This window comes from Microcebus murinus, chromosome 28, assembly GCF_040939455.1.
Source record: "Microcebus murinus isolate Inina chromosome 28, M.murinus_Inina_mat1.0, whole genome shotgun sequence".
Classification (NCBI taxonomy): Eukaryota; Metazoa; Chordata; class Mammalia; order Primates; family Cheirogaleidae; genus Microcebus; species Microcebus murinus.
Genome location: NC_134131.1, coordinates 14464145 through 14490373, shown reverse-complemented (window position 1 = coordinate 14490373; position 26229 = coordinate 14464145). Strand labels below are relative to the sequence as shown.

At 53.7% G+C, this 26229-nt stretch overlaps 1 protein-coding gene across 1 annotated transcript; it reads left to right on the top strand.

The window, feature by feature from the left end:
• Window positions 1–3626: 3626 nt before the first annotated feature.
• Window positions 3627–23645, top strand: LHFPL4 (LHFPL tetraspan subfamily member 4). Its single transcript, XM_012760696.3, has 4 exons — window positions 3627–3765; window positions 6206–6678; window positions 18478–18714; window positions 23104–23645. Exons 2-4 carry the CDS (start codon window positions 6273–6275, stop codon window positions 23202–23204), a joined length of 744 nt encoding a protein of 247 aa, XP_012616150.1. The 5' UTR covers window positions 3627–3765; window positions 6206–6272; the 3' UTR covers window positions 23205–23645.
• The last annotated feature ends 2584 nt before the right edge of the window (window positions 23646–26229 follow it).

Genomic DNA, 26229 nt, shown 5'->3' with positions numbered 1-26229 from the left:
CTAGCTCACACCAAACTCAAACTCCTGGGCTCAAGCGATCCTGCTGCCTCAGCCTCCCAAGCTGCTGGGACTATAGGCATGCGCCACCATGCCCGGCTATTTTTTTTCTATATATTTTTAGTTGGCTAATTAATTTGTTTCTATTATTTATTTATTTATTTTTATTTCGGCATATTATGGGGGTACAGATTTTAAGGTTTCAATAAATGTATTTATTTTTTTTTTGAGAAAGAGTCTCCCTTTGTTGCCCAGGCTAGAGTGAGTGCTGTGGCGTCAGCCTAGCTCACAGCAACCTCAGTCTCCTGGGCTCAAGCGATCCTCCTGTCGCACCCTCCCGAGTAACTGGGACTACAGGCATGCGCCACCATGCCTGGCTAATGTTTTCTATATATAATAGTTGGCCAACTAATTTCTTTCTATTTATAGTAGAGAGGGGGTCTTGCTCTTGCTCAGGCTGGTTTCGAACTCCTGACCTCGAGCAATCCTCCCGCCTCGGCCTCCCAGAGTGCTAGGATTACAGGCATCAGCCACCGCGCCCGACCTGTTGACCTCATTCTTTGACAAGCTCTCTGCTTGGGTTGTCAAAGACAGCCCCCACTAGCTGCAGCTTACAATCCCTCCAGCTCAACAAACTCAATAGATAGAGAACATCTTTTTCCCATAAACTGCTACAAATGACCTTGTATCATTCTCAACCATTTGGCCTGGTTATGGGTCACCCATCAACGCATCACCGTGTCCAGGACAATGGAATATTCTCATTATCTGGGTCTGATCCTTTGCACCCTTTGGAGTGGCATATGGGGTGTGTGTGTGTGTGTGTGTGTGCGCGCGCGCGTGCTCCACCAAACTCAGAGACATAGTGAGAGATAAAGAAGGTTCTTCAAAGAAAACTCTTGTCATCAGAAGTGTATAAGAGGTGGGCCGATCTCTACAGGGTGGCTTTGCTCTGCAGAGCTAGAATAGAGTAGCCCCAGGGGACCTGAGGATCTATCTTAGCAAGAACTCTCACTTCTTGCCTTAAGGGACAGTAGTAAATGGACTTTTATAACTTTTTTTTCCAGGACTGCCTAGCTTGGCTCAGCAGGCTAGAGAAAAAAAACAAAAGGCAATAATTCAAGCAGAGTAAGGAGTAAAGAGTAAGGAATAACTTGATATGTTCAGAACAGTACCCAAACCAGGAATACTCACAGAAGGAGACTTTGAGATGCTCTTTTTTTTTTTTTTTTTTTTTGAGACAGGGTCTCACTCTGTTGCCCGGGCTAGAGTGCTGTGGCATCAGCCTAGCTCACAGCAACCTCAGACTCCTGGGTTCAAGTGATCCTCCTGCCTCAGCCTCCTGAGCAGCTGGGACTATAGGCATGCACCACCATGCCTGGCTCATTTTTTTCTATAAATATTTTTAGTTGGCCAATTAATTTTTTTCTATTTTTAGTAGAGACGGTGTCTCGCTCTTGCTCAGGCTGGTTTCGAACTCCTCCTGACCTTGAGTGATCCTTCTGCCTCAGCCTCCCAGAGTGCTAGGATGACAGGCGTGAGCCACCGTGCCCGGCCTTGAGATGCTCTTTGAGGATGGCCACTCGCCCGCTCCTCTTCCTACGGCCTTTCATTTCCCCATGAAGCTGTGAGCTCCAGGTGAGCTCAAGGCAGTCAGCATGCCCGTTTTACTCTCCACCTGCACCCCAGTGCCTAGCACAGAGCCTGTGCCCGGCACACCACAGGGGTCCACACGTATTTCCTGGATGGATGAGTAGATTAATGAATCAAGTTGATCAGTTTGATAGGCAGAGTCCACCCACCCATCTGGATAAGCCAATCCTCTTCTTCTTTGGTTCTCCACCCGAAAGGTGGGAGAAGGTATATATAGAATGAGACTTTCTCCAAAGACCCATGATTCCAGGATGGCAGACTTCTCAGGAGAAGCCAGGATACCCCCTGCAAGGAACCAGTGGAAGGTGGAAACCAAATTTATTGAGCTTCTTGTGTTTGGGCCCAAGATGAGATCGATTCACGTGGGTCTGAGATCTCCAAATTGTGGGATTTCATGAATCCATAATTGTCATAAAAATTCGGCGTTGGAATAAGGCTGCCTATTTTTTGTTTTGCCAAATAAGGACATTAAAAACAACAACGACAACAACAACAACAACCGGCTGGGTGCAGTGGCTCACGCCTGTAATGCTAGCACTCTGGGAGGCTGAGGCAGGCAGATCAAAGTCAGGAGTTCGAAACCAGCCTGAGTGAAAGAGAGACCCCCAGCTCTAATAAAAATAGAAAGAAATTATGGCCGGGTGCGATGGCTCACGCCTGTAATCCTAGCTCTCTGGGAGGCCGAGACGGGTGGATTGCTCAAGGTCGGGAGTTCAAAACCAGCCTGAGGAAGAGCGATACCCCGTCTCTACTATAAATAGAAAGAAATTAATTGGCCAACTAATATATATAGAAAAAATTAGCCGGGCATGGTGGCACATGCCTGTAGTCCCAGCTACTCGGGAGGCTGAGGCAGGAGGATCACTTGAGCCCAGGAATCTGAGGTTGCTGTGAGCTAGGCTGACACCACAGTACTCTAGCCCAGGCAACAGAGTGAAACTCTGTCTCAAAAAAAAAAAAAAAAAAAAAAAAAGTAGGAAGTACACAATCTAAGAAAAAAAAGATCAGTCCTCTGGCTCCCTGGAAGAGCAACAGCTGGCCATCGTGCATACTTCTTGGCAGATAGACATAGATTTTGACAGATCGACCCCTGGGTGGGGTACAGCGCTTGGGCCCCACAAACATGGATTGTTTTTCACACCTCCACCTCCCCCAACATACTTACACCAATGAAGTGGGGCTTAATCTGCCTCCTTTACTGGTGAACACAAGTTCAGAGAGCAGGAGTGCAAGGTCAAAGAGACAGTGCTGTTTACAGTTTGTCTGGGTTCCAACCCACATCATCCAAGCCAAAGGCTCTTTTCACCACAGGGAAAGAAATGACCCAAACTGGCTCCCTCGGGGTGCTCTGTGGCCTCACCAGGCCCCTTGAGATGGATGATTTGATCCTCAACACACCTTTACGGTGGAGGCCGCTGGGGAGAGCGTGGGGCGGGAAACCAACCATTTCCTGGCCCGTTCTGCCCTATTCCCCTTCTACTCACCCTGCGTGCCTTGTTCCTCAGGCCCCCACTTCTTGCGCTGGTGGCCGATGAATCTTCACGGCAGGTGTGGGCTGCTACAGCTTAGGGGGCTCCCTTTCCCAGGGGTGCTGGCAGTTTCCTAGGAGACTCGGGGAACCTTCAGCACTTGCAAGACCCAAAGGGCTGGGAGCGCAATGGTTCGACTCCAGGCGCTGAAGCGGAGAGGTTGCAGAGGAGGGAATTCGGGAGCGAGAGACGCAGTTCTCCTGCCAGATGATGTCCCGGTTGGCCAGAGCCCCATTTTCACTGACACAGTGGGGACCACCCCTCGGGCTGCAAGAAGGGAGCCCCCCAAAATCGCAGGGCCCTGCCACGGAGGGGGCCCCGGGGCCCGTGCGCACCTGCTCCCCGGACCTCCAGGACCAAGAGCGCCCCTCCCCCGGGCCGCCTGCGCGGGAGCGCGCCTCAGCCGGGCCGCGCCAGTGCACGGGAGCGCGCGCCTCGGCGCGGGAGCGCGCCCCGGGGAGAGCCCGAGCAAGATGGAGGCCGCGCGGAGGCCGCCGCCTGGGCCGAGGCAGCCGCCGCCGGGAGAGCAGAGCCGCGGCGCCTAGGCCGAGCCCGCCCCGGACCCGCCGTCCCCGCCCGGGCCCAGGTTGGTCCCCCGGCGCCGTGTCCCCGCCGCCCCCGCGCGCGTCTGGCCTGGGCGCGGGGCGCTGCACCCCCAGCCCGGCCCTGCGGGGCCCGCCGCTGCCCGCGCCCCGGGGACAGCACCGTCCCCAGCGCCGCCCGCCCTGGTCCTGCCTCCGCTCGGCCCAGAGAGCCCCCGCCCCCAGCCTGCACCCAGCCCTGGCTCCTGGGGACACCCTGCCCCCGCCCCGGTCCGGCAGCTGCAGCCCCGGCCCCCTCGAGCTCGATCCCCGTCCCGCTGCTTTGCCCTCTGGACGCTGCTGCCGGCCCCACTCCCTGCCCCAGCCCCCATCTCGCCTTCCTCATCCTCAGTGCTGACCCCTGTCTCCCCTCGTTCCCTCCTCCCCGGCCTTGTAGCCCCTTTCTAGACCCCCAACACCGGATCTCCTTCCACCTCCAACACCAGCCCCCCAAATTCCCTTCTGGGCTCCGCATTATCCAGCCCCTCTGCTCATCCTCCAACACGATCTGCTGCCTCCCCATGGCACCTCTGCCCCCAGGCCCCTCCCTAACCCCCTATGGCCACTTTCAGGCCCCCCCTTACTTCCACATCCCGTATCCTCATCCCAGGCCCCCCTCAACTTTCCCATGGCCCCTTCGTATGGCCCCCAACAGGAGGGCTCTGCCTGTGCCTCAGACACCGCTCCCGGACACTCGTGACCCCCTCCTGACCTCCCCATCTCAGCCCCCGCCCCCAGCTCAGTCCTGTGTTCCCCATCTCACCCTCCCACCCCAGGTCCCCCAACTCAGTCCTGTGTTCCCCATCTCAGCCCCCCACCCCGGGTCCCCCAGCTCAGTCCTGTGTTCCCCATCTCAGCACCCCCAGGCCCCACAGCTCAGTCTTGTGTTTCCCATCTCAGTCCCCCCAGATCCCCCAGCTCAGTCCTGTGTTCCCCATCTCACCCTCCCACCCCAGGTCCCCCAACTCAGTCCTGTGTTCCCCATCTCAGCCCCCCACCCCGGGTCCCCCAGCTCAGTCCTGTGTTCCCCATCTCAGCACCCCCAGGCCCCACAGCTCAGTCTTGTGTTTCCCATCTCAGTCCCCCCAGACCCCCCAGCTCAGTCCTGTGTTCCCCATCTCAGCCACCCCCAGGTCCCCCAGCTCAGTCCTGTGTTCCCCATCTCAGTCCCCCCAGGCCCCCCCAGCTCAGTCCTGTGTTCCCCATCTCAGCCCCCCCAGGCCTCCCAGCTCAGTCCTGTGTTCCCCATCTCAGTCCCCCACCCCGGGTCTCCGACTCAGTCCTGTGTTCCCCATCTCAGTCCTCCCAGGCCCCCCACCTTAGTCCTGTGTTCCTCATCTCAGCCCTGTGTTTCCCATCTCAGTCCCCCACCCTGGGCCCCCTAGCTCAGCCCTGTGTTCCCCATCTCAGCCCTGTGTTCCTGATCTCAGTCCCCCACCCTGGGCCCCCCCAGCTCAGTCCTGTGTTCCCCATCTCAGCCCCCCTGACCCCCCAGCTCAGTCCTATGTTCCCCATCTCAGCCCCCCTAGGCCCCCCCAGCTCAGTCCTGTGTTCCCCATCTCAGCCCCCCCAGGCCCCCCCGCTCAGTCCTGTGTTCCCCATCTCAGCCCCCCTGGGGCCCCCAGCTAAGTCCTGTGTTCCCCATCTCAGCCCCCTCAAGCCCCCTAGCCAGTCCTGTGTTCCCCATCTCAGCCCCCTCAAGCCCCCTAGCCAGTCCTGTGTTCCCCATCTCAGCCCCCCAACCCGGGCCCCCCAGCTCAGTCCTGTGTTCCCCATCTCAGCCCCTCACCCCGGGCCCCCCATCTCAGTCCTGTGTTCCCCATCTCAGCCCCCCCCCCACCCCTCAGCTCAGTCCTGTGTTCCCCATCTCAGCTCCCCACCCCGGGACCCCCAGCTCAGTCCTGTGTTCCCCATCTCAGCCCCCCCCCCGACCCCTCAGCTCAGTCCTGTGTTCCCCATCTCAGCCCCCCACCCCGGGACCCCCAGCTCAGTCCTGTATTCCCCGTCTCAGCCCCCCCCCCGGGCCTCCCATCTCAGTCCTGTGTTCCCCATCTCAGCCCCTCACCCAGGGCCCCCCATCTCAGTCCTGTGTTCCCCATCTCAGCCCCCCACCTCGGGACCCCTAGCTCAGTCCTGTATTCTCCATCTCAGCCCCCCACCCTGGGCCCCCCATCTCAGTCCTGTGTTCCCCATCTCACCCCTCCCACCCCTCAGCTCAGTCCTGTGTTCCCCATCTCAGCCCCCCATGCCAGGCCCCCCAGCTCAGCCCTGTGTTCCCCATCTCAGCCCGCCTGGTCCCCCCAGCTCCGTCCTGTGTTCCCCATCTCAGCCCCCCTGGTCCCCCCAGCTCCGTCCTGTGTTCCCCATCTCAGCCCTCCCCCCGGGGGGCCTCCCAGCTGCGCCCCAGGCTCGCGAGTGCCTTTACCCCGGGCCACTTCTCCACAGCTCGCGCCCCGTCCCGGGACGGCGGCCCCGCCAGCCCCAGCCCGCCGCCGGCCCCGCCCGCGGCACCATGCTGCCGTCGCAGGAGGCCTCCAAGCTCTACCACGAGCACTACATGAGGAACTCGCGGGCCATCGGCGTGCTGTGGGCCATCTTCACCATCTGCTTCGCCATCATCAACGTGGTGGTCTTCATCCAGCCCTATTGGGTGGGCGACAGCGTGAGCACCCCCAAGCCCGGCTACTTCGGCCTCTTCCACTACTGCGTGGGCAGCGGGCTGGCTGGCCGCGAGCTCACCTGCCGCGGCTCCTTCACCGACTTCAGCACCATCCCGTCCGGCGCCTTCAAGGCGGCCGCCTTCTTCGTGCTGCTCTCCATGGTGCTGATCCTCGGCTGCATCACCTGCTTCTCGCTCTTCTTCTTCTGCAACACGGCCACGGTCTACAAGATCTGCGCCTGGATGCAGCTGCTGGCAGGTAGGGGACGGGGGGCGTGGGCGGCACCCCCGGGGTAAGGTACGGGGGGAGGGGGCTCCCCTCTGTGTTAAAGACACCCGCTTCCTTGGCTGTGACCCTCAGCAGCCACTGGGGAGGAGGTTTGATGAGACAGAGACAGAGAGAGCTTAGGGCAAGGGAGCAGAGACTTAGAATTGGGCGGTTGGGTCTGTGTGCTTGGATATGAGCGGACTGCATTTATTTACATTTTTAGGTTGTTTTTTATTTCAGCATATTATGGGGATATGAATGTTAAGGTTACGTATATTGCCCTTTCCCCCCCCCACCCCCGTCTGCCCTCGAGTCAGAGCTTCAAGCCTGTCCATCCCGCAGATGGGGTGCGCATCTCACTCATTATGTTTGTATATGCCCATCCCCTCCTCCCCCTCCCACCTGCCCGACACCCGATAGGTGTTATTCCTCTATGTCCACTGAGGTGTTGATCAGTTCATACCAATTTGCCGGTGAGGACATGTGGTGCTTGTTTTTCCATTCTGGGGAGACTTCACTTAGTAGGATGGGCTCCAGCTCTAGCCAGGAAATACAAGAGGTGCTCTATCACCGTTGTTTCTTATAGCTGAATAGTACTCCATGGTGTACACGTGCCACATTTTATTAATCCACTCATGAGGACTGCATTTATTGATGGTTTAGCATGATGTCAGCATCTCCAAGGGTCTCTTTTTTGGCTGTCTTCGGGGAAATATTTATCTGAATGAGGGGTCACTCTAGGTACAACTGATTTCTGTTATGTTGAAGAAAGTGTGAGATGGGGAGGCAAGGGATCTGACCTTGGACCTTTAGTTTGCTGATATAATCAAAGTGTCTCACTTTGCTTGTCTGAGGCTTGGGTTCCTCGTCTGTAACACAGGACAAATGGAAGAGTATCTTGCAATCTCTAGAGCACTGTGATGAGTAAGGAGCAGAGGTAGTCTGCAGTGCCTAGCCAGCGTTTGAGATGTGGGGGCCGGCAGCACCCGCCAGCGTGGGTCTGTGGAAGGCAGGTCTCCACTCTTCCCACTCCATAGCAGGAAGGGTTCTGCTACCATGCCCAGCGGGAATGGGTTCCTGGGACCCTCCATTTGGCTAAGAACCAGAGAGGGCCCTTTTGGGAATGAGAAATGCTGAGACAGTTCCAGGATCCATTAGCATTCCCCGCTTCCACCCACCTTTTGATCAATTCAATCGAAGGCAGATTTTAAAGACTCAGCAACTTTTGGGCATTTGCCTAATTGCTGGCAGGGAAGGGAGTCGGGCTGGGGAAGGTGGGCCCTGGGGATGGGAGGGATGGGGGAAGAGGGCTGCTGAAGGCTAGAAAAAAGTTTGAGGCCTTGCAGGGATGAGAAATAGAAGGGAAAATGTGATAATCATGCAGTGGAGACTGTTTTTAAAAATAAGCACCTCAGGACATTCAACAAGTGTCCCGGCCCGGGAGGTGTTATATCGCTTGCTGAGGATTTCACTGCTCAAAGCTTTGTGGCAATTGGCTTGGTGTATTCTCTTGAGTATCTTCACTGAAGGGAAAACTCCATCTTTTAAAGGAGGAATGTAACTTTTGGAAATGGCTGGAAACCGCCAGGGTCAAGTGTAGATAATTCAATGGATGAACAAATTGAGAATTGTCACTTGGGATGGAAGCCAAAGTGTGAGGACAAAGTCATGTGGCTGGTCTGCTTCCCCAAAGAGGACGGCTTTTACAAACGCAGGGAGGAATTACTGCCTTGTTTGAAGAATTGCCCAAACTCCTAAAAGGACTGTTTTGAAGAAGGCAGTGTATGTATAGAAGTAGACATAATGAGCTTGTTTCAAATCCATCTGCCCCCCTACTCAACTTAGATGTAGATCTTTTAGGATTCTTTGAAGAGGGTGAGAAAGGAGAATTTTAGGATGTGGGGGATATCGGTCTGTATTTCTCTGTGGTACCCAGAGAGGTGATACCGTGTTTCCCCGAAAATAAGACCTACCCATAAGATAAGCCCTAGGAGGATGTCTAAGCATGTGCACAATAGAAGCCCCGCCCCGAAAATCAGCCCTAGCGACGGGCGTGGCTGCGCAGCGTCTGCACAACCCGTGCGTGTCGTCGCGGTGCGGGAAAGAACACGAGCAGCCCTTCTCCTCCGCCCCGTGACAGCTCTAGTGCTCGGCAGGAGAGATCGGGGCCGGTGGTGCTAAAGGAAACAGAGTCACAAGACATTCAGGATGGGATTCGGGGTTTGGAGAGTGAGGATGATGTTCCAGAAGACGACTTCACTGTATTTGAATCAATGTAGATGGTTGTACCATCCTTAAAAAAATAACACATGCCCTGAAAATAAGCCCTAGGGTGTCTTCTTGAGGAAAAACAAACATAAGACCCTGTCTTCTTTTCGGGGAAACACGGTATTATTATGTACTTCATTCTATTTTTCTTCCAAAGGCAAGCTGGAAAGAATATATGCTCAGCTGGAACCCCCAATTCCTCAGCCTTAATTTGGAGTCTGCAGATGAGTTGCTGATCTCTTGGACTTCAAATTCTCTGTAATCCATGTGGGTTTAATCTTGGGATTTGATGAGCTGTCTGCCACCCCCATGTAATCGCAGGATTTCCTGGGTCTTAGAGATCAGCTCTTTCAAATCCTCCCTCCCCCCAGTTTGAGAGAAAGGAAACTGAGCATGGAGGAGGGAAGGGTTTTTCCAAAGTCACACAGCCAGTAAGGGAGGGAACTAGGTCTAAGGCCTGGGTCTCCGGACTTCTGGTCCAGGGCACTTTCCTTTGCTCTCCTGCACAAAGGCGACAGTTTAGCAGTTTGTTCCATTTTGTTCAGAGACTTCTGAATTCTCTGGATAAGTGACTGATTCACTTTGCTTAATAGAGTGACACCAGGACAGGTGCCAGAGCTCTTATGAGTAGTTTAAATCTCAGTTTCCTCATTTGTACAATGGGGGACTGGGGCCATCTGATAAGTTGATTTGAAGTATCTCTTTCAGTCCTGTGGGGCTCCTAGAACAACTCTTTCAGCAAGATCATTCCGTTCAGAAGAAAGTAAGAGGCTGGGCGTGGTGGCTCACGCCTGTCATCCTAGCACTCTGGGAGGCTGAGGAGGGAGGATCGCTCAACATCAAGAGTTCAAAACCAGCCTGAGCAAAAGTGAGACCCCATCTCTACTAAAAATAGAAAGAAATTAGCTAGACAAACAAAAATATATAGAAAAAACTAGCCAAGTATAGTGGCACATGCCTGCAGTCCCAGCTACTCAGGAGGCTGAGACAGGAGGATCACTTGAGTCCAGGAATTGGAGGTTTCTGTGAGCTAGGCTGATGCCACGGCACTGTAGCCAGGGCAACAGAGTGAGACTCTGTCAGAAAAGAAAAGAAAAGAAAAGAAAAGAAAAGAAAAGAAAAGAAAAGAAAAGAAAAGAAAGAAAAGAAAAAAAAGAAAAGAAAAAAAAGAAAAGAAAAAAAAGAAAAGAAGGAGAGGAGAGGAGAGGAGAGGGAAAGGGAAGGGAAGGGAAGGGGAAGGGGAAGGGGAAGGGGAAGGGGAAGGGGAAGGGGAAGGGGAAGGGGAAGGGAGGGGAGGGGAGGGGAGGGAAGGAAAGGAAAGGAAAATAACTTCCTCTGGCTGGTCCGAAGGTAGTGAGTTATCTCACGTGATTGTTCACAGTCAGTTACAGATGGAACTCTTTGTTCTGGTACTTTCCCTCTCCTCACTCCTGCACTTGACTAGTCTTTTTTTTTTTTTTTTTTTTTTTTTGAGACAGAGCCTCGCTTTGTTGCCCAGGCTAGAGTGAGTGCCGTGGAATCAGCCTAGCTCACAGCAACCTCAGACTCCTGGGCTCAAGCAATCCTGCTGCCTCAGCCTCCCAAGTAGCTGGGACTACAGGCATGTGCCACCATGCCCAGCTAATTTTTTCTCTATATATTAGTTGGCCAATTAATTCCTTTCTATTTATAGTAGAGACAGGGTCTTGCTCTTGCTCAGGCTGGTTTTGAACTCCTGACCTTGAGCAATCCGCCCGCTTCAGCCTCCCAGAGTGCTAAGAGACTAGTCTTAAAAAAAAAAAAGAAAAATGAAAATGACTGGCTCAGAGATCACACATCCAGTCCCAGGTAGATCCGGGTGAAGGTAGCCACAGGGAAGTTCGCTGCTGGGTTAGGGACTCCAGCTAAAGCCTGGCTAAGGGCTGGAGGAGGCTGTGTGGGATTGGAGGCTAAGAGCAGAGGACTTACCATCTCCACTCTGCCCTGCCGAGCTGTGTGGCCTTGGAGAAGTGGGTTTGCCTCTCAGTTTCCTCAGCTGTAAGATAGAGATGACTTTGGCAGTGATGGGTGTAAAATGCTGAGTGCAATTCTGGTGTCTAGAAAGCAAACAATGGTCGCTGTTTTTCTCATGACTTAGTGGAAGTGAAGAACAGTTCGCGAGGAGTCCCAGATGCTCAGAGTTTGGACTTGTGGGATGATGCAAGCATTTAAGACGTCATAAACTGGCCAGGCGCGGTAGCTCATTCCTGTAATCCCAGCACTCTGGGAGGCCGAGGCGGGAGGATCGCTCAAGGTCAGGAGTTCGAGACCAGCCTGAGCAAGAGCGAGACCCTGTCTCTACTAAAAATAGAAAGAAACTAATTGGCCAACCAATATATATAGAAAAAGTAAGCCGGGCATGGTGGCGCATGCCTGTAGTCCCAGCTACTCGGGAGGCTGAGGCAGGAGGATCACTTGAGCCCAGGAGTTTGAGGTTGCTGTGAGGTAGACTGACGCCACGGCACTCTAGCCCGGGCAACAGAGCCAGACTCTATTAAAAAATAAATAAATAAATAAAATAAAAGGTGAGGAGGAAAGGGAAGGGCAAGCCAGGCAGAGGAGATGGTATGGTTGAAGGCAAGGAGGGGACAGCTGGTGTGTTTTGGGGACTACAAGCGATGAGCGCAAGGAGAGGTGAGAGTCAGGGTTGGGGATGGGGGCAGGAGCTGAGTTGGAGAGGCCTGCTAACTCCCGGTCAGGAGTGTAGACTGTCTTCATAGACAGCAGACAGTTGTTGAAGGGTTTTTTAAATTCATTGTTTAAATTTTTTTTCAGACTTCAGGCCGGGCGCGGTGGCTCACGCCTGTAATCCTAGCACTCTGGGAGGCCGAGGCAGGTGGATCGCTCAGGGTTCGAAACCAGCCTGAGCAAGAGCGAGACCCCCACATCTCTTCTAAAATAGAAAGAAATTAGCTGGGCAACTAAAAATATATAGAAAAAATCAGCCGGGCATGGTGGCGTATGTCTGTAGTCCCAGCTACTCGGGAGGCTGAGGCAGGAGGATCGCTTGAGCCCAGGAGTCTAAGGTTGCTGTGAGCGAGGCTGACGCCACGGCACTCACTCTAGCCTGGGCAACAGAGTGAGACTGTCTCAAAAAATAAAAAATAAATTAAAAAAAATTTTTTTTTCAGACTTCTATTGACTTTTAGGAAAAGTTAATATATATATATATATATGGTACAAAATTCAGAAGGCAAAAAGCATATATAGACATAAGCCTCCTTCCTAGCCTAGTTCCTCCACTTGTTTCTCCCGGAGGCAACCACGGTGACCAGTTTATTGAGTACCCTTTTCAAGAAAAGCCCATAGATACACAAGCAAATGCAAACAACTTTTCTACATGAATGGTGTGTTAGTTATCTATTGCCGCATAACAAATTACCCTAAAGTTTAGTGGGCGAAAGCGAGAAGCATTTGTTCTCTCTTTTCTGTGAGTCGCAGGGATGTGGGAGCAGCAACTTAGATGGGCGGGCAGCTCTGGCCCAGGGTCTCTCCTGAAGTTGCAGCCTCAGCCGGGGCCGGGCGCGGCGGCTCACGCCTGTCATCCCAGCACTCTGGGAGGCCGAGGCAGGAGGATCGCTCGAGGTCAGGAGTTCGAAACCAGCCTGAGCAAGAGCGAGACCCCGTCTCTACTATAAATAGAAAGAAATTAATTGGCTAACTAAAAATATATAGAAAAAATTAGCCGGGCATGGTGGCGCATGCCTGTAGTCCCAGCTACTCGGGAGGCTGAGGCAGGAGGATCGCTAGAGCCCAGGAGTGTGAGGTTGCTGTGAGCGAGGCTGACGCCACGGCACTCACTCTAGCCAGGGCAACAAAGCGAGACTCTGTCTCCAAAAAAAAAAAAAAAAAACAAACCTCAGCCAGGGCTGGAGGGTCCACGTCTAAGCACATTCATGTGAGCGCTGGCAGCAGACTTCAGAGTGAGTGATAACAGAAAGAGAGAGGGGCTGGGGAGCGGGGAGCGAGGTGGAGAGAGAGGGAAACCGCACTGCCCACCCCCTTTTTGGTGTGACAACTTCGTGGAGATTGAATTCATATGTAATACAGTTCATCCATGTGCAGTGAACTATGTAATGGTTCTCAGTAAATTCTCAGAGTTGTGCGACCGTCACTACAATGAACGTTAGGGTACTAAAGGTTCATCCTTTAAGTTCATCTGCGTCACAGCATGGATCGATACTTCTTTCCTTTTTGTGGCCAAGTAGTATCCCATTGTATGTGCTGTGGATATACCACATTTTGTTTATATATCACTTATATATCACTATATATCATTTTGTTTATATATCAAGAAGAAACGATCTACCCTTTAGCTCTCACCCCCTGACCTCTGCCCCGCCTCCTCCCCAGCACCTAAGCAACCACTAATTTTCTTTCTGTCTCTCTCTATGAGCCTATTCTGGATATTTCACATAAACAGGGCCATATATGGCCGGGCGCGGTGGCTCACGCCTGTCATCCTAGCACTCTGGGAAGCCGAGGTGGGAGGATCGCTCGGGGTCATGAGTTCAAAACCAGCCTGAGCAAGAGCGAGACCCCGTCTCTACTATAAATAGAAATAAATAAATTGGCCAACTAATATATATACAGAAAAAAAAATTAGTCGGGCATGGTGGCGCATGTCTGTATCGCTTGAGCCCAGGAGTGTGAGGTTGCTGTGAGCGAGGCTCACGCCACAGCGCTCACTCTAGCCTGGACAACAGAGCGAGACGCTGTCTCCAAAAAAAAAAAAAAAAATAGAAAAAAAAAGCGGGGCCATATAGTATGTGGTCTTTTGTGACTGATGGCTTTCACGTAGCACACTGTTCTCAAGGTTCATCTACGTTACAGCATGGATTGATACTTCTTTCCTTTTGGTGGCCAAATAATATTCCATTGTATGTGCTGTGGATATTTGTTTATCCATTCATTGGTTGGAGGAAATTTAGGTTGTTTCTACCTTTGGCTATTATGAATAATGCTGTGAACATTCACGTATGCACTTCTTTTTTTTTGACAGAGTCTTACTCTGTTGCCCAGGCTAGAGTAAGTTTTGTGACGTCAGCCCAGCTCACAGCAACCTCCAACTCCTGGGCTCAAGCGATCCTCCTGCCTCAGCCTCCCAAGTAGCTGGGACTACAGGCATGCGCCACCATGCTCAGCTAATTTTTTCTATATATTTTTAGTTGTCCAATTAATTTCTTTCTATTTTTAGTAGAGACGGGGTCTCGCTCTTGCCCAGGCTGGCCTCGAACTCCTCCTGACCTTGAGTGATCCTCCCTCCTTGACCTCCCAGAGTGCTGGGATGACAGGTGTGAGCCACTGCGCCCGGCCTCGATACACTGTTAATAGCTGAGTTGCATTGCAGGGTGTGACAGTGCCATATTCCTGTATGGGTGGGGTTGAGGTGGTTTTTTCTTTCTTCCCTCCCTTGATTATGTTTCCTCCTCTTGCCTCTCTTCTTTCCCTCTTCTTCCTCCTCCTTTTCTTCTTCCTCTCTCCTGTCTCTCTTTCTCTGTCTTACAAATAACAATGTGGCAGACATCTTCATGGCTAAATCTTAGCGTGTGTCCACATGCATTTTTGTAGGATAAATTCCTTGAAATTGGCAAGCACAGTCAAAAGGGCTTTAAAGACTTCGTTTTTCAGCTGTTGAGATGAATCCACTGTTTCCGTGGGTTACATTTGGGCTGTGTGTTGCCATTCTTTGCTGCTTTAATTATTTCATTCCAGGTGAATGAAAATCTCTTGCCATACTCACTCACTAGCAGTCACTTCCACCCACATTACAGTTTCCAAAGGTGATTTATTCACACGGCTCTGAATTCAACAGGTGTGACAAGTTATTGGTGAAAAGTCTTCCTCCTACTCCAGTCCGGCAGGCCCGTTGGAAGGAGTCAGCTACAGGCCGGGCGTGGTGGCTCACGCCTGTTATCCTAGCACTCTGGGAGGCCGAGGCGGGCGGATTGCTCAAGGTCAGGAGTTCAAAACCAGCCTGAGCAAGAGCGAGACCCCGTCTCTACTAAAAAATAGAAAGAAATGAATTGGCCATCTGAAAATATATAGAGAAAAAATTAGCTGGGCATGGTGGCACATGCTTGTAGTCCCAGCTGCTCAGGAGGCTGAGGCAGAAGGATCGCCTGAGCCCAGGAGTTGGAGGTTGCTGTGAGCGAGGCTGACGCCACGGCACTCTAGTCAGGGCAACAAGAGTGAGACTCTGTCTCAAAAAAAAAAAAAATAAATAAAAATAAAATAAAATAAAAATAAATAAATAAATAAAAGTCTGCTGTTTAATCTCCAAGTATTTTGGTATTTTACAGCTGTCTTTCTGTTATTGATTTCTACTTTAATTCCATTGTGTTCTGAAAACAGACACTGTATGATGTGTTGTTTAGATTTGTTAGGGTGTGGGTTTCGGTCCAGAACGCAGTCTGTCTTGGTAGATATTCCATGTGAGCTTGAGAGAAGGTGCACCCGCTGTGGATGAAGTGATCTGTAGATGTCCTTTGCGTGCATTTGGTTAATGGTGCCATTGAATCCAACTATGTCCTTATTAATTTTTGCCTGCTGGATCTGTCCAATGCCAAAACAAAGGTGTTGAAGTCTTCAACTGTTATACAATCTATTTCACTTTGCAATTGTATGAGTTTTTGCTCCATGTATTTTGACACTCTGTTGTTAGGCACATGCACATTGAGGATTGTCATGTCTCTTGAAGAAGTGACCCCTTTATCACTTAGTAATGCCTCTTTCTCCGTGATAACTTTCTTTGCTCTGAAGTCCACTCTGTTTGAAATTCGTTTAGCTACTCCAAATATATTCTGATTAATGTTAGCATGGTATATTTTTCTCTAACCATTTACTTTTAATTTCTATGTGTCTTTATATTTAAAATGGGTTTCTTAAAAGACAACATATAGTTGGGTCTCATTATCTTCTTTCCTTCCTTCCTTCCTTCCTTCCTTCCTTCCTTCCTTCCTTCCTTCCTTCCTTCCTTCCTTCCTTCCTTTTATTTATTTATTTTTTGAGACAGAGTGTCACTCTGTCGCCCAGGCTAGAGTGCCATGGCATCAGCCTAGCTCACAGCAACCTCAAACTCCTGGGCTCAAGCAATCCTCCTGCCTCAGCCTCCCGAGTAGCTGGGACTACAGGTATGCGCCACCATGCCCAGCTAATTTTTTCTATGTATTTTTAGTCGGCCAATTAATTTCTTTCTATTTTTTAGTAGAGACAGGGTCTTGCTCTTGCTCAGGCTAGTTTCAAACTCCTGACCTTGAGCAATCTGCCCTCCTTGGCCTTCCAGAGTGCTAGGATTACAGGAATGAGCAACCGTTCCTGGCCAAAATAGAAATCAATTAATTGGCCAATTAAAAATATATAGAAAACATTAGCTAGGCATGGTGGTGCATGCCTGTAGTCCCAGCTACTGGGGAGGCTGAGGCAGGAGGATTGCTTGAGCCCAGGAGTTTGACGTTGCTGTGAGGTAGGCTGACACAACGGCACTCTAGCCTGGGCAACAGAGTGAGACTCTGTGTCAAAAACAAAGAAAAAAAAGAACAGATGGGTAGTGTAAACAAAGAGATCAAATTCATAGGGAGAACCAAAAAATAAATGCTAGAGATCAAAAACAGTGTAACAGAAATGAAGAATGCCTCTGAATGCCTGTGATGGTCTTTTTAGTAGACTGGGCAGGGCTGAAGTAAGGATCTTTGGGTTTGAGGATATCTCAATAGAAACCTGCAAAACTGAACAGCAAAGAGAAAAAGAGGGGGGAAAAAAAGAAACAAACAAAACAAAACAGAATATTCAAGAACTGAGGGACAGCTAAACAAAAGGTAGAACATATGGTATTTAGAATACCAGAAGGAGAAGAAAGAAGGAGCAGAAGAAATATTTGAAACAATAATAACTGAAAGGCCGAGCATGGTGGCACACCATGTAGCTATGATGATGCCACCATACTAGAGTCTAGCCCTGGGTGACAGAGTGAGGCCCTGTCTCAAAAAAAAAAAACAAACAAAAAAAAAAACTGGAGAATTTCCCCCAAATTAATGTCAGACACAAAACCACAGATCCAGGAAGCTCAGAGAACAAGCAGGGTAAATATCAAAAGACAAAACAGAACAGAACCTACACCTAGGTATATCATATTCAAATTAGAGAAAATCCAAGATAATGAAAAAATTCTGAAAGAAGGCAGAAAAAATACCCAAACACCGTACACACACACACACACACACACACACACACACACACACACATATATATTTTTTGAGACAGAGTCTCACTTTGTTGCCCAGGCTAGAGTGAGTGCCGTGGTGTCAGCCTCGCTCACAGCAACCTCAAACTCCTGGGCTCAAGCGATCCTCCTGCCTCAGCCTCCCGAGTAGCTGGGACTACAGGCATGCGCCACCATGCCCGGCTAATTTTTTCTATATATTTTTAGTTGTCCCACTAATTTCTTTCTATTTTTTAGTAGAGATGGGGTCTCGCTCTTGCTCAGGCTGGTCTCAAACTCCTGACCTCCAGCGATCCTCCTGCCTTGGCTTCCCAGAGTGCTGGGATTACAGGCATGAGCCACCGTGCCCCGGTCCCCTCTTTATTTTCTTATCTGTGTAATTATTATTTTTCTCCTTATGACTCGTATTGACACTGTCAGCCAAGATTGGTCCGGGACTTAACTGTGCCAAGCACTTTACCTTCGTGGCCTCTGCAATCCTCTCCCACAGCTAGAGGGTGCCACCACTGTTCCCATTTTACAGATGAGGAAACTGAGGCTCAAAGTCGAAGGAATTTGTTCAGAGTGGCACATCTAGAAAATCGAGGAGGGCCAGCCTTCTTAATGCTATCATGTACCTGCCCCCCCCAGCTCCCTGAGGCTAGAATCCAGGTGCACCTGCCCACTCACGAGCACACACAGGGCCAGTGCCTGGCACGCAGAACCTCCTCCGTGCCTCCTGGTTCCTCCCCACCAGGTAAGTACTGTGGGGTTCACCGCACAGATGCGGGCCCAGCGGGGTTCAGGAGCGGCCTGAGCGCGGGGAAGGGCCGGGCTGGCACCCAGCGCTCCAAGCGCAGTGCTCACCGTGCGCATCCGGCCAGTCCTCGTCCCGCGCTTCCAAGAGAAGGGAAGCAACCGGGCCAGACCATTAGGTGAGGACGGGCTGAGATGAAAGACAGGGAGACAGAGGAAGCTGAAGGCCGGGGTTGTGCTGTGCCGTCTTCTCCCATATCCTGCAGGGCTTCCGGGAGGAGGAGGCGGCAGCGTTGGTTTGAAGGTGGAGACAGAGGCATGGAGGGTCCAGAAGTTTCTGTTGCTGGAGCTGGGAGGCCCAGCGCAGGCCCTCGCATGTCTGTGTGTCTATGTCTCCGCCCGGAAGAGGTTTTGGGGGGCCCTTGCCGGGTGGGGGCCGGCGGGCGGGGCTGGGTTGCGCGCACGGGGCGCCAGGGCCTTGCTCTCCTCTTCCTCCCTTCCTTCCTCCCTGGCTTCCCAACCGACCGCGGCGGTGGCCGCGCCCGCAGCGCTGTGCCTGGTGCTGGGCTGCATGATCTTCCCTGACGGCTGGGACGCCGAGACCATCCGCGACATGTGCGGGGCCAAGACGGGGAAGTACTCCCTGGGGGACTGTTCGGTGCGCTGGGCCTACATCCTGGCCATCATCGGCATCCTCAACGCGCTCATCCTCTCCTTCCTCGCCTTCGTGCTGGGCAACCGGCAGACGGACCTGCCGCAGGAGGATCTCAAGCCGGAGAACAAAGGCGAGTGGGCGCCGAGGGCCGGAGGGTGGCTGGCGGCCTGTGGGGCTGGCTGGACATTTTCAAAGGCACAAAAGTCGTTACAGTGACACAGAGATAGGACACCTGGCCAGGCAGGGCAGGGTGGCTGACACCTGTCATCCTAGCACTCTGGGAGGCTGAGGCGGGAGGATCGCTGGAGGTCAGGAGTTGGAGATCAGCCTGAGCAAGAGCGAGACCCCGTCTCTACTGAAAATAGAAAGAAATTAATTGGCCAACTAATATATATAGAAAAAATTAGCCGGGCATGGTGGCGCATGCCTGTAGTCCCAGCTACTCGGGAGGCTGAGGCAGGAGGATCGCTTGAGCCCAGGAGTTGGAGGCTGCCGTGAGCTAGGCTGACGCCACAGCACTCTAGCCTGGGTGACAGAGTGAGACTTTGTCTCTGGGGAAACAAAAAAAAGAAAGAAAAAGAAAAATGTCAAAAATCAGACACCGTAAGACAGACAGTACAACCACCTTTTAAACAGTTTGACACTCTCCCTCATTCTGCGCGTGCCTGTGACCAGCAAGCTCGCCCTGGCGCGCACGCTCGCAGGAAGTGAGTGAACGTGCGGCGGAAGCAGGCTCACTGCGGAAAACCACTGCAGACAACCTGAATGGCCTCCGGGTGGGAGGGAGGATAAATGCACGGTGGCAGTATGCTCACATCACAAGAGCAGTTTGCAACTGTGAGCATGAACGCACCTCAGTTGACTGTAACAGCGCGGCTGCGTCTTCACAGCGGAACGCGGAGAAGAGGGAAAAACAGTCAAGTTCCAGAAGATGACAGAGTGAGATATGTGTGTGTATATATATATATATATTTGTTTTGTTTTGTTTTGTTTGTTTGTTTTTTTAGACAGAGTCTCACTCTGTTGCCCGGGCTAGAGTGAGTGCCGTGGCCTCAGCCTCGCTCACAGCAACCTCCAACTCCTGGGCTCAAGCGATCCTCCTGCCTCAGCCTCCCGAGTAGCTGGGTCTACAGGCGTGCGCCACCATGCCCGGCTCATTTTTTCTATATATTTTTAGTTGTCCGGTTGATTTCTTTCTATTTTCAGTAGAGACGGGGTCTCGCTCTTGCTCAGGCTGGTCTCATACTCCTGACCTTGAGCGATCCTCCCGCCTCGGCCTCCCAGAGTGCTGGGATGACAGGTGTGAGTCACCGCGCCCGGCCTATAGGTATTTTTATGGCAATGATAAATAGGATGAGGCCTTGGTCACCTGTGGCTGGCATGGGAGGGGAGGAAATCAGCACTGGGGACTGGGGGCAGTGAGGCATATGCAAATTATCAGTAGAGTTAATAGTTCTAGAATGGTGAGTTTCCTGGAGTTTATTCCCATGTACTTTACACTTTGTCTATTGCATGTAAACTTCTGCATATATCACATAGCATTAAAACACAGCAAAGAAAATATTACAGATAAGGCCAGAGTTTCAGGGGTATTGCTGTCACCAGACCCCTGTTTATGCATCTGCACACAACACACATCATTATAAGAGGAAGAAAGAGTAGTTTATTACATATTCTCCCTTCAGGGGCTATTAGGGAGGTTTCCAGGTTTTGCCTATGACTGAGAATGCTGCCGTGAACATCTCTGTAGTGACTTCCCATACACAAGTGCAAGTGTTTCTTTTCTTTCTTTTTTTTTTTTTTTGAGACAGAGTCTCGCTTTGTTGCCCAGGCTAGAGTGAGTGCCGTGGTGTCTCAGCCTAGCTCACAGCAACCTCAAACTCCTGGGCTCAAGCGATCCTCCTGCCTCAGCCTCCCGAGTAGCTGGGACTACAGGCATGCACCACCATGCCCAGCTGATTTTTTCTATATATATTAGTTGGCCAATTAATTTCTTTCTATTTACAGTAGAGACGGGGTCTGGCTCTTGCTCAGGCTGGTGTCGAACTCCTGACCTTGAGTGATCCTTCTGCCTCGGCCTCCCAGAGTGCTAAGATTACAGGCGTGAGCCACCGCGCCCGGCCTGTATTTGCGTCTTGAAGTCTCTCACCTGTAAGGCGGGAACAACGTTGCAGTGGGAGTTAAAGGCAGTAATGAATGAGCTGTGTAACCTCGATTGGCAGGAGGTAGCTTACGGCTGTGGTTGAGCTCTCACACTGCGAAGGCAGACTGTCTGCATCGGAGGCAGGCTGAGCCTAGGAATGACTTAACCTTGAGCGTCAGTGTCCTGCACTTCCTAAAATGAAGCTGGTGAGAACAGCAGTGCCACCTCCCAGGGCTGCCGTGCGCCTGTAACGCAGCACGCTGGGCCTGGCACACGGCGCATGCTCACAGTTGTCAGTCCTCCCACCGGGCAGGCACTGAGACCGCAGTTTACCAGTAAGAAAGCAAGTCCGGCCCCGGAGAGCTCCAGTAGGCCGGGTGTGGTGGCTCACGCCTGTAGTCCCAGCTACTCGGGAGGCTGAGGCAGGAGGATCTCTTGAGCCCAGGAGTTGGAGGTTGCTGTGAGCTAGGCTGATGCCACACATGGCACTCTAGCCCGTGGCAGAGTGAGACTCTGTCTCGAAAAAAAAGGAAAGTCCAGGTTCTGAGAGCTCCAGTAACTTGCCACAAGGTGTGATGCAGGCAGGATTTTAAGCCAGGTCCACGTCCAAAGCCCAAGCTCCTCCTCACTGTTGTGCTGCCCGTCTTAGACTCATGAGGCCAGAGATTTCCTGCCCCTTTCCCTCCCCCTGGGATGCGGGCCTGCTAACTATACTGAGGGGCCGCTTCCCATCGAGCCCGCAGCCCCGCGGGTTTCTGTGCTCTTGGTGTGAGGGCAGCGCCTGCCCTCCGGTGGCAGCTTCCGGAAGTGCAAGACTACGACTGCCGCCCCGTCCTTCCCACTCTCGCTACAGCCACTCGACAACTCAGTGCCAACAGGTGGTGCTGGCTGGGCGCCCTCACGCCTGTCATCCCAGCACTCTGGGAGGCCTAGACGGGAGGATTTCTTGAGGTCAGGAGTTCGAAACCAGCCTGAGCAAGAGCGAGACCCCGTCTCTACTAAAAATAGAAAGAAATGAGCCAAACAACTAAAAATAGAAAAAAAATGAGCTGGGCATGGTGGCGCATGCCTGTAGTCCCAGCTACTCGGGAGGCTGAGGCAGGAGGATTGCTTGAGCCCAGGAGTTTGAGGTTGCTGTGAGCTGGGCTGAGACACCACGGCACTCACGCTAGCCTGGGCAACAAAGCGAGACTGTCTCAAAAAAAAGAAAAAAAAAAGAAGGCGATGAAATTAAAGCTCACTTACGGAGCAGAAAAGAAAGAAAAGGCAATGTAAGGGAGCCCCACTCTGCCTGCCTGGAGCTGGGGGTTCAAGAGGAGCGAGCGCCTGCAGTTCAGTTCAGAATCAAAGACCTCTGGAGCAAAGATAAACAATAAAACAGGCCGGGCGCGGCGGCTCACGCCTGTCATCCTAGCACTCTGGGAGGCCGAGGTGGGCGGATTGCTCAAGGTCAGGAGTTTGAAACCAGCCTGAGCGAGACCCCGTCTCTACCAAAAATAGAAATAAATTAATTGGCCAACTAAAAATATATATACAAAAAATTAGCCGGGCATGGTGGCGCATGCCTGTAGTCCCAGCTACTCGGGAGGCTGAGGCAGGAGGATCGCTCGAGCCCAGGAGTTAGAGGTTGCTGTGAGCTAGGCTGACGCCACGGCACTCACTCTAGCCTGGACAACAAAGCGAGACTCTGTCTCAAAAAAAATAAAATAAAATAAAACAGACCGGCATCATTTCCAGCATATACTCTGTGCTGACAGCCGTGCCAAGTCCTTGGTTGACTTGATTTGTCTCTCTCTCATTTTTTTTTTTATTGAGACAGAGTCTCACTCTGTTGCCCGGGCTAGAGTGAGTGCCGTGACAGCAGCCTCGCTCACAGCAACCTCCAACTCCTGGGCTCAAGCGATCCTCCTGCCTCAGCCTCCCGAGTAGCTGGGGCTACAGGCACGCGCCACCATGCCCGGCTAATTTTTTCTATGTATATTAGTTGGCCAATTAATTTCTTTCTAGTTATAGTAGAGACGGGGTCTCCCTCTTGCACAGGCTGGTTTCGAACTCCTGACCTCTAGCAATCCTCCCGCCTGGGCCTCCCAGAGTGCTAGGATGACAGGTGCAAGCCTCCCACCCTGCCCGGCCGATTTGTTTCTTTTCGACCCTTCAGAATTTCCCTGTGAGAAGTGGCCGTCCCCTGTTACAGATGAGGACGCTGAGGCTGGGGAGGTGGAATGGCTTCCTCAAGACCGCCCTGGGGGCGGAGGCTGGGCTGGGATGTCTGAGCTCGTGTAGCCCACACCGCTGCCCACCGAGCCCTGGGGAAGTGCGAAGGGAGCCCGGACGCCCGGAGGTCTCTGACTCTGCAATTCTCTCTCTCTCTCTCAGATTTTGTGGGCTCCACAGTAAGCTCCGTGTTGCGGCCAGGGGGCGACGTGTCTGGATGGGGAGTCCTCCCCTGCCCCGCGGCTCACTCACAGGGGCCCTGAAGGCCAAGGAGGACCACGGCCCAGGAATCGGCCTGACCTCAGCTTGTCCTGCTTCCTGCCCTGTCCTCTCCTCTATTCAAGATCCAAGGGAAGACCTTGATCTCAGGCTGAACCTCTCACCTGCCGCCGCCCGCCCGGGCACCGGGCACGGGGCTGAGAATCAGCCCCGGGGAGGGGAGAGGGCCTCCAGCCCCGTGGGGGAGCCTGGCTGGGGCTCCTCCCTGCATCGGACCTGAGGGAGCTCACTACGCCCTGGCCCCCTGGGCTTTCTCTCCCCTCCACACTGGGCCCTGGACGGCCCAGGGCAGGGAGGAGCCTGTGGTCCTCACTCCCAGCCCCTGGGGCTGCAGGGCTGCTGCCTGGCTGTCCTCCTTGGCCTCCTCTGGTTCCTGCCTCCTCCAGAAATTTATTCTAGATACTGCCCCAGGATGGGCCCAACTCTTTCCTACTTTTTTTTTTTTGCCGATGATCTGCCACAAAGCTCCAGGTGCCCCCGGTCTCCCTGGGGGCCTTCTCTGCCCCGGCCGGGCCTGCCCCCAGCTCTCCCAGGACTCTGAGCTGCACCGACGGGAGCAAGCACAGGCTGCCCGGCCAGCTGCAGACGGGGGCCTGACCCCCCCAGGGCCTGAGCAAGGACTTCCAGGCTCTGGGGTGGCCGAGAGGCAGCCGGAGCTGGGGACTGCTCCGCCCAGGCCAGCCTGGCCCCTCTCCGCCGGGACGTCTCTCCGGCGACTGGACCCTCCACCCTGGCCTGTTTTGTACAGCACAGACTTGCGGGCCCCATTGTCAGGGTTGGGGGGTGGGGATGGGACCCCCAAAGGTGGGGAATTGGGGGGCGCATCACCCCTTCTGCCCCTCCCCACGGCCCCCACACGCCGGGCATCTGCCACCGGTGGAGACTGTCTTGCCTCTTTGATACTTTTCTGCATAACTTGAACTTGCAGATCACCTCTGAACAGGGTACCCCTGTCCCCACGCCCAGGCCTTGTCACTTGTCCCTCCCTGCCTCCTCCTCCTCCTCACCCACCTCTCGCCTTGCGATATGTGCGGGGTCTGCGCCCGAGGGCCAGTGCTTGCAGCCGAGGCATGAGCGTGTGTGTGCGTGCGTGAGTGTGCAGGGGGAGGGCAGGTGAGGTCTTCTCTCCCCCCACTGTGGGGGTGTCTCCCCCTGCCCCCCTCCCCGGCAAGGGGCACTCGGGGAAACTCCACGTGTTTTTTTGAAACTCCTCATTTCCTTGTGGACCTGGCAGCAAAGCCGAGGAGCCCTGGAGTCCCCACCTGGGTCGGGGTGAAGCTGGGGCAGGAGCGTGGTGTCACTCTGGTCTGGCTGCAGGGCAGGCACCGGCGCACCTGGTGTCCCTTCTGTGGGACGTAGGATGTGCACCTGGGAGCTGTGGCTTCCGAGAGAGACCCCAGGAGCCCTCGGCCCGCATCCCCACCTGGACCCTCCCCAGAGCCAGACGCGGCCCGGTAGGAGTCCGCCCCGCCTGGGAGCACCTGCCTGCCCCCAGGACAGCGGGGCCCCAGTCAACCCGGGGGGCGAGGGTGGCTTCGTGGGGGGCACCGGGAGGAAGAGCAGGGGTGGGGGCAGGGAGCATGGAGACAGGAAGAGGAGGAGGAGGAGGAGGGATGGAAGAGGAGGAGGAGGGATGCGGGAGGAGGAGGAGATGGAGGGATGGAGGAGGGATGCAGGAGGAGGAGGGATGCAGGAGTAGGAGGAGGGATGGAGGAGGAGGAGGAAGGATGCAAGAGTAGAAGGAGGGATGCAGGAGGAGGAGGGAGGGAGGAGGAATGCAGGAGGAGGAGGATGGAGGAGGAGGGATAGAGAAGGAGGAGGAATAGAGGAGGGATGGAGGAGGAGGGATGCAGGAGGATGATGCAGGAGGAGGAGGAGGAGGGATGGAGGAGGAGGAAGAGGGATGGAGAAGGAGGGATGCAGTAGGAGGAGGGGAGGGAGGAGGGGGGATGGGGGAGGAAGAGGAGGGATGGAGAAGGGAGGGAGGAGGGATGCAGAAGGAGGAGGGATGCAAGAGGAGGAGGGATGCAGGAGGAGGACAATGGAGGAGGAGAAGGGATGGAGGAGGAGGAGGGATGGAGGAGGAGGAGGGATGCAGGAGGAGGAGGAGGAGGGATGCAGGAGGAAGAGGGATGGAGGAGGAGGAAGAGGGATGGAGGGATGGAGGAGGAGGAAGAGGGATGGAGGAGGAGGGATGGAGGAGGAGGAAGAGGGATGGAGAGGAGGGATGGAGGAGGAGGAGGAAGAGGAATGGAGGAGGAGGAGGAGGGATGGAGGAGGAGGAGGGATGCAGGAGGAGGAGGAGGAGGGATGCAGGAGGAAGAGGGATGGAGGAGGAGGGATAGAGGAGGAAGAGGGATGGAGGGATGGAGGAGGAGGAAGAGGGATGGAGGAGGAGGGATGGAGGAGGAGGAAGAGGGAGAGGAGGGATGGAGGAGGAGGAGGAAGAGGAATGGAGGAGGAGGAAGGATGGAGGAGGAGGAGGGATGCAGGAGGAGGAGGGATGCAGGAGGAGGAGGGATGGATGAGGGGGAGGAAGAGGGATGGAGGAGGAGGGAGGGAGGAGGAGGGATGCAGGAGGAGGAAGAGGGATGGAGGAGGAGGGATGGAGGAGGGGGAGGGATGGAGGAGGAGGAGGGATGGAGGAGGAGGGATGCAGGAGGAGGGATACAGGAGGAGGAAGAGGAGGAAGGATGCAGGAGGAGGAGGAGGAGGAGGGAGGAAGACAGGTCAGAGAGGAGCAAGGAGCGATGGGGGTGGGGACCAGCTAGGACAAGAGGGGGATGGAGAGGTGGGTCGAAGGCGCTGGCTGAGATGCAGGGGAGGGGGAGGGGGAGGCAGAGGAGGAGTTGGAGGAAGGAGACAGAGTGCTGGCCCCCCAGGACTCCTGCCACCCACCATGGGGCCTCCAGCCCCGGCCCAGTGCAGGTCAGCACTGACAGCTTCAGAGGCCACAGGCTGGCGGCCCCGGGGCCCAGTCAGCGAGGCCCGCGCTTCTGTGGGGGCTGG

What these genes read in the sequence shown, in the direction of transcription:
- LHFPL4 (XM_012760696.3), top strand. Translation starts at nt 6,273, where the DNA reads ATGCTGCCGTCGCAGGAGGCCTCCAAGCTCTACCACGAGCACTACATG. An exon ending in CTGGATGCAGCTGCTGGCAG is followed by an intron (nt 6,679 to 18,477) that starts GTAGGGGACGGG and finishes CCGCGCCCGCAG; the next exon opens with CGCTGTGCCTGGTGCTGGGC. An exon ending in TCTCAAGCCGGAGAACAAAG is followed by an intron (nt 18,715 to 23,103) that starts GCGAGTGGGCGC and finishes TCTCTCTCTCAG; the next exon opens with ATTTTGTGGGCTCCACAGTA.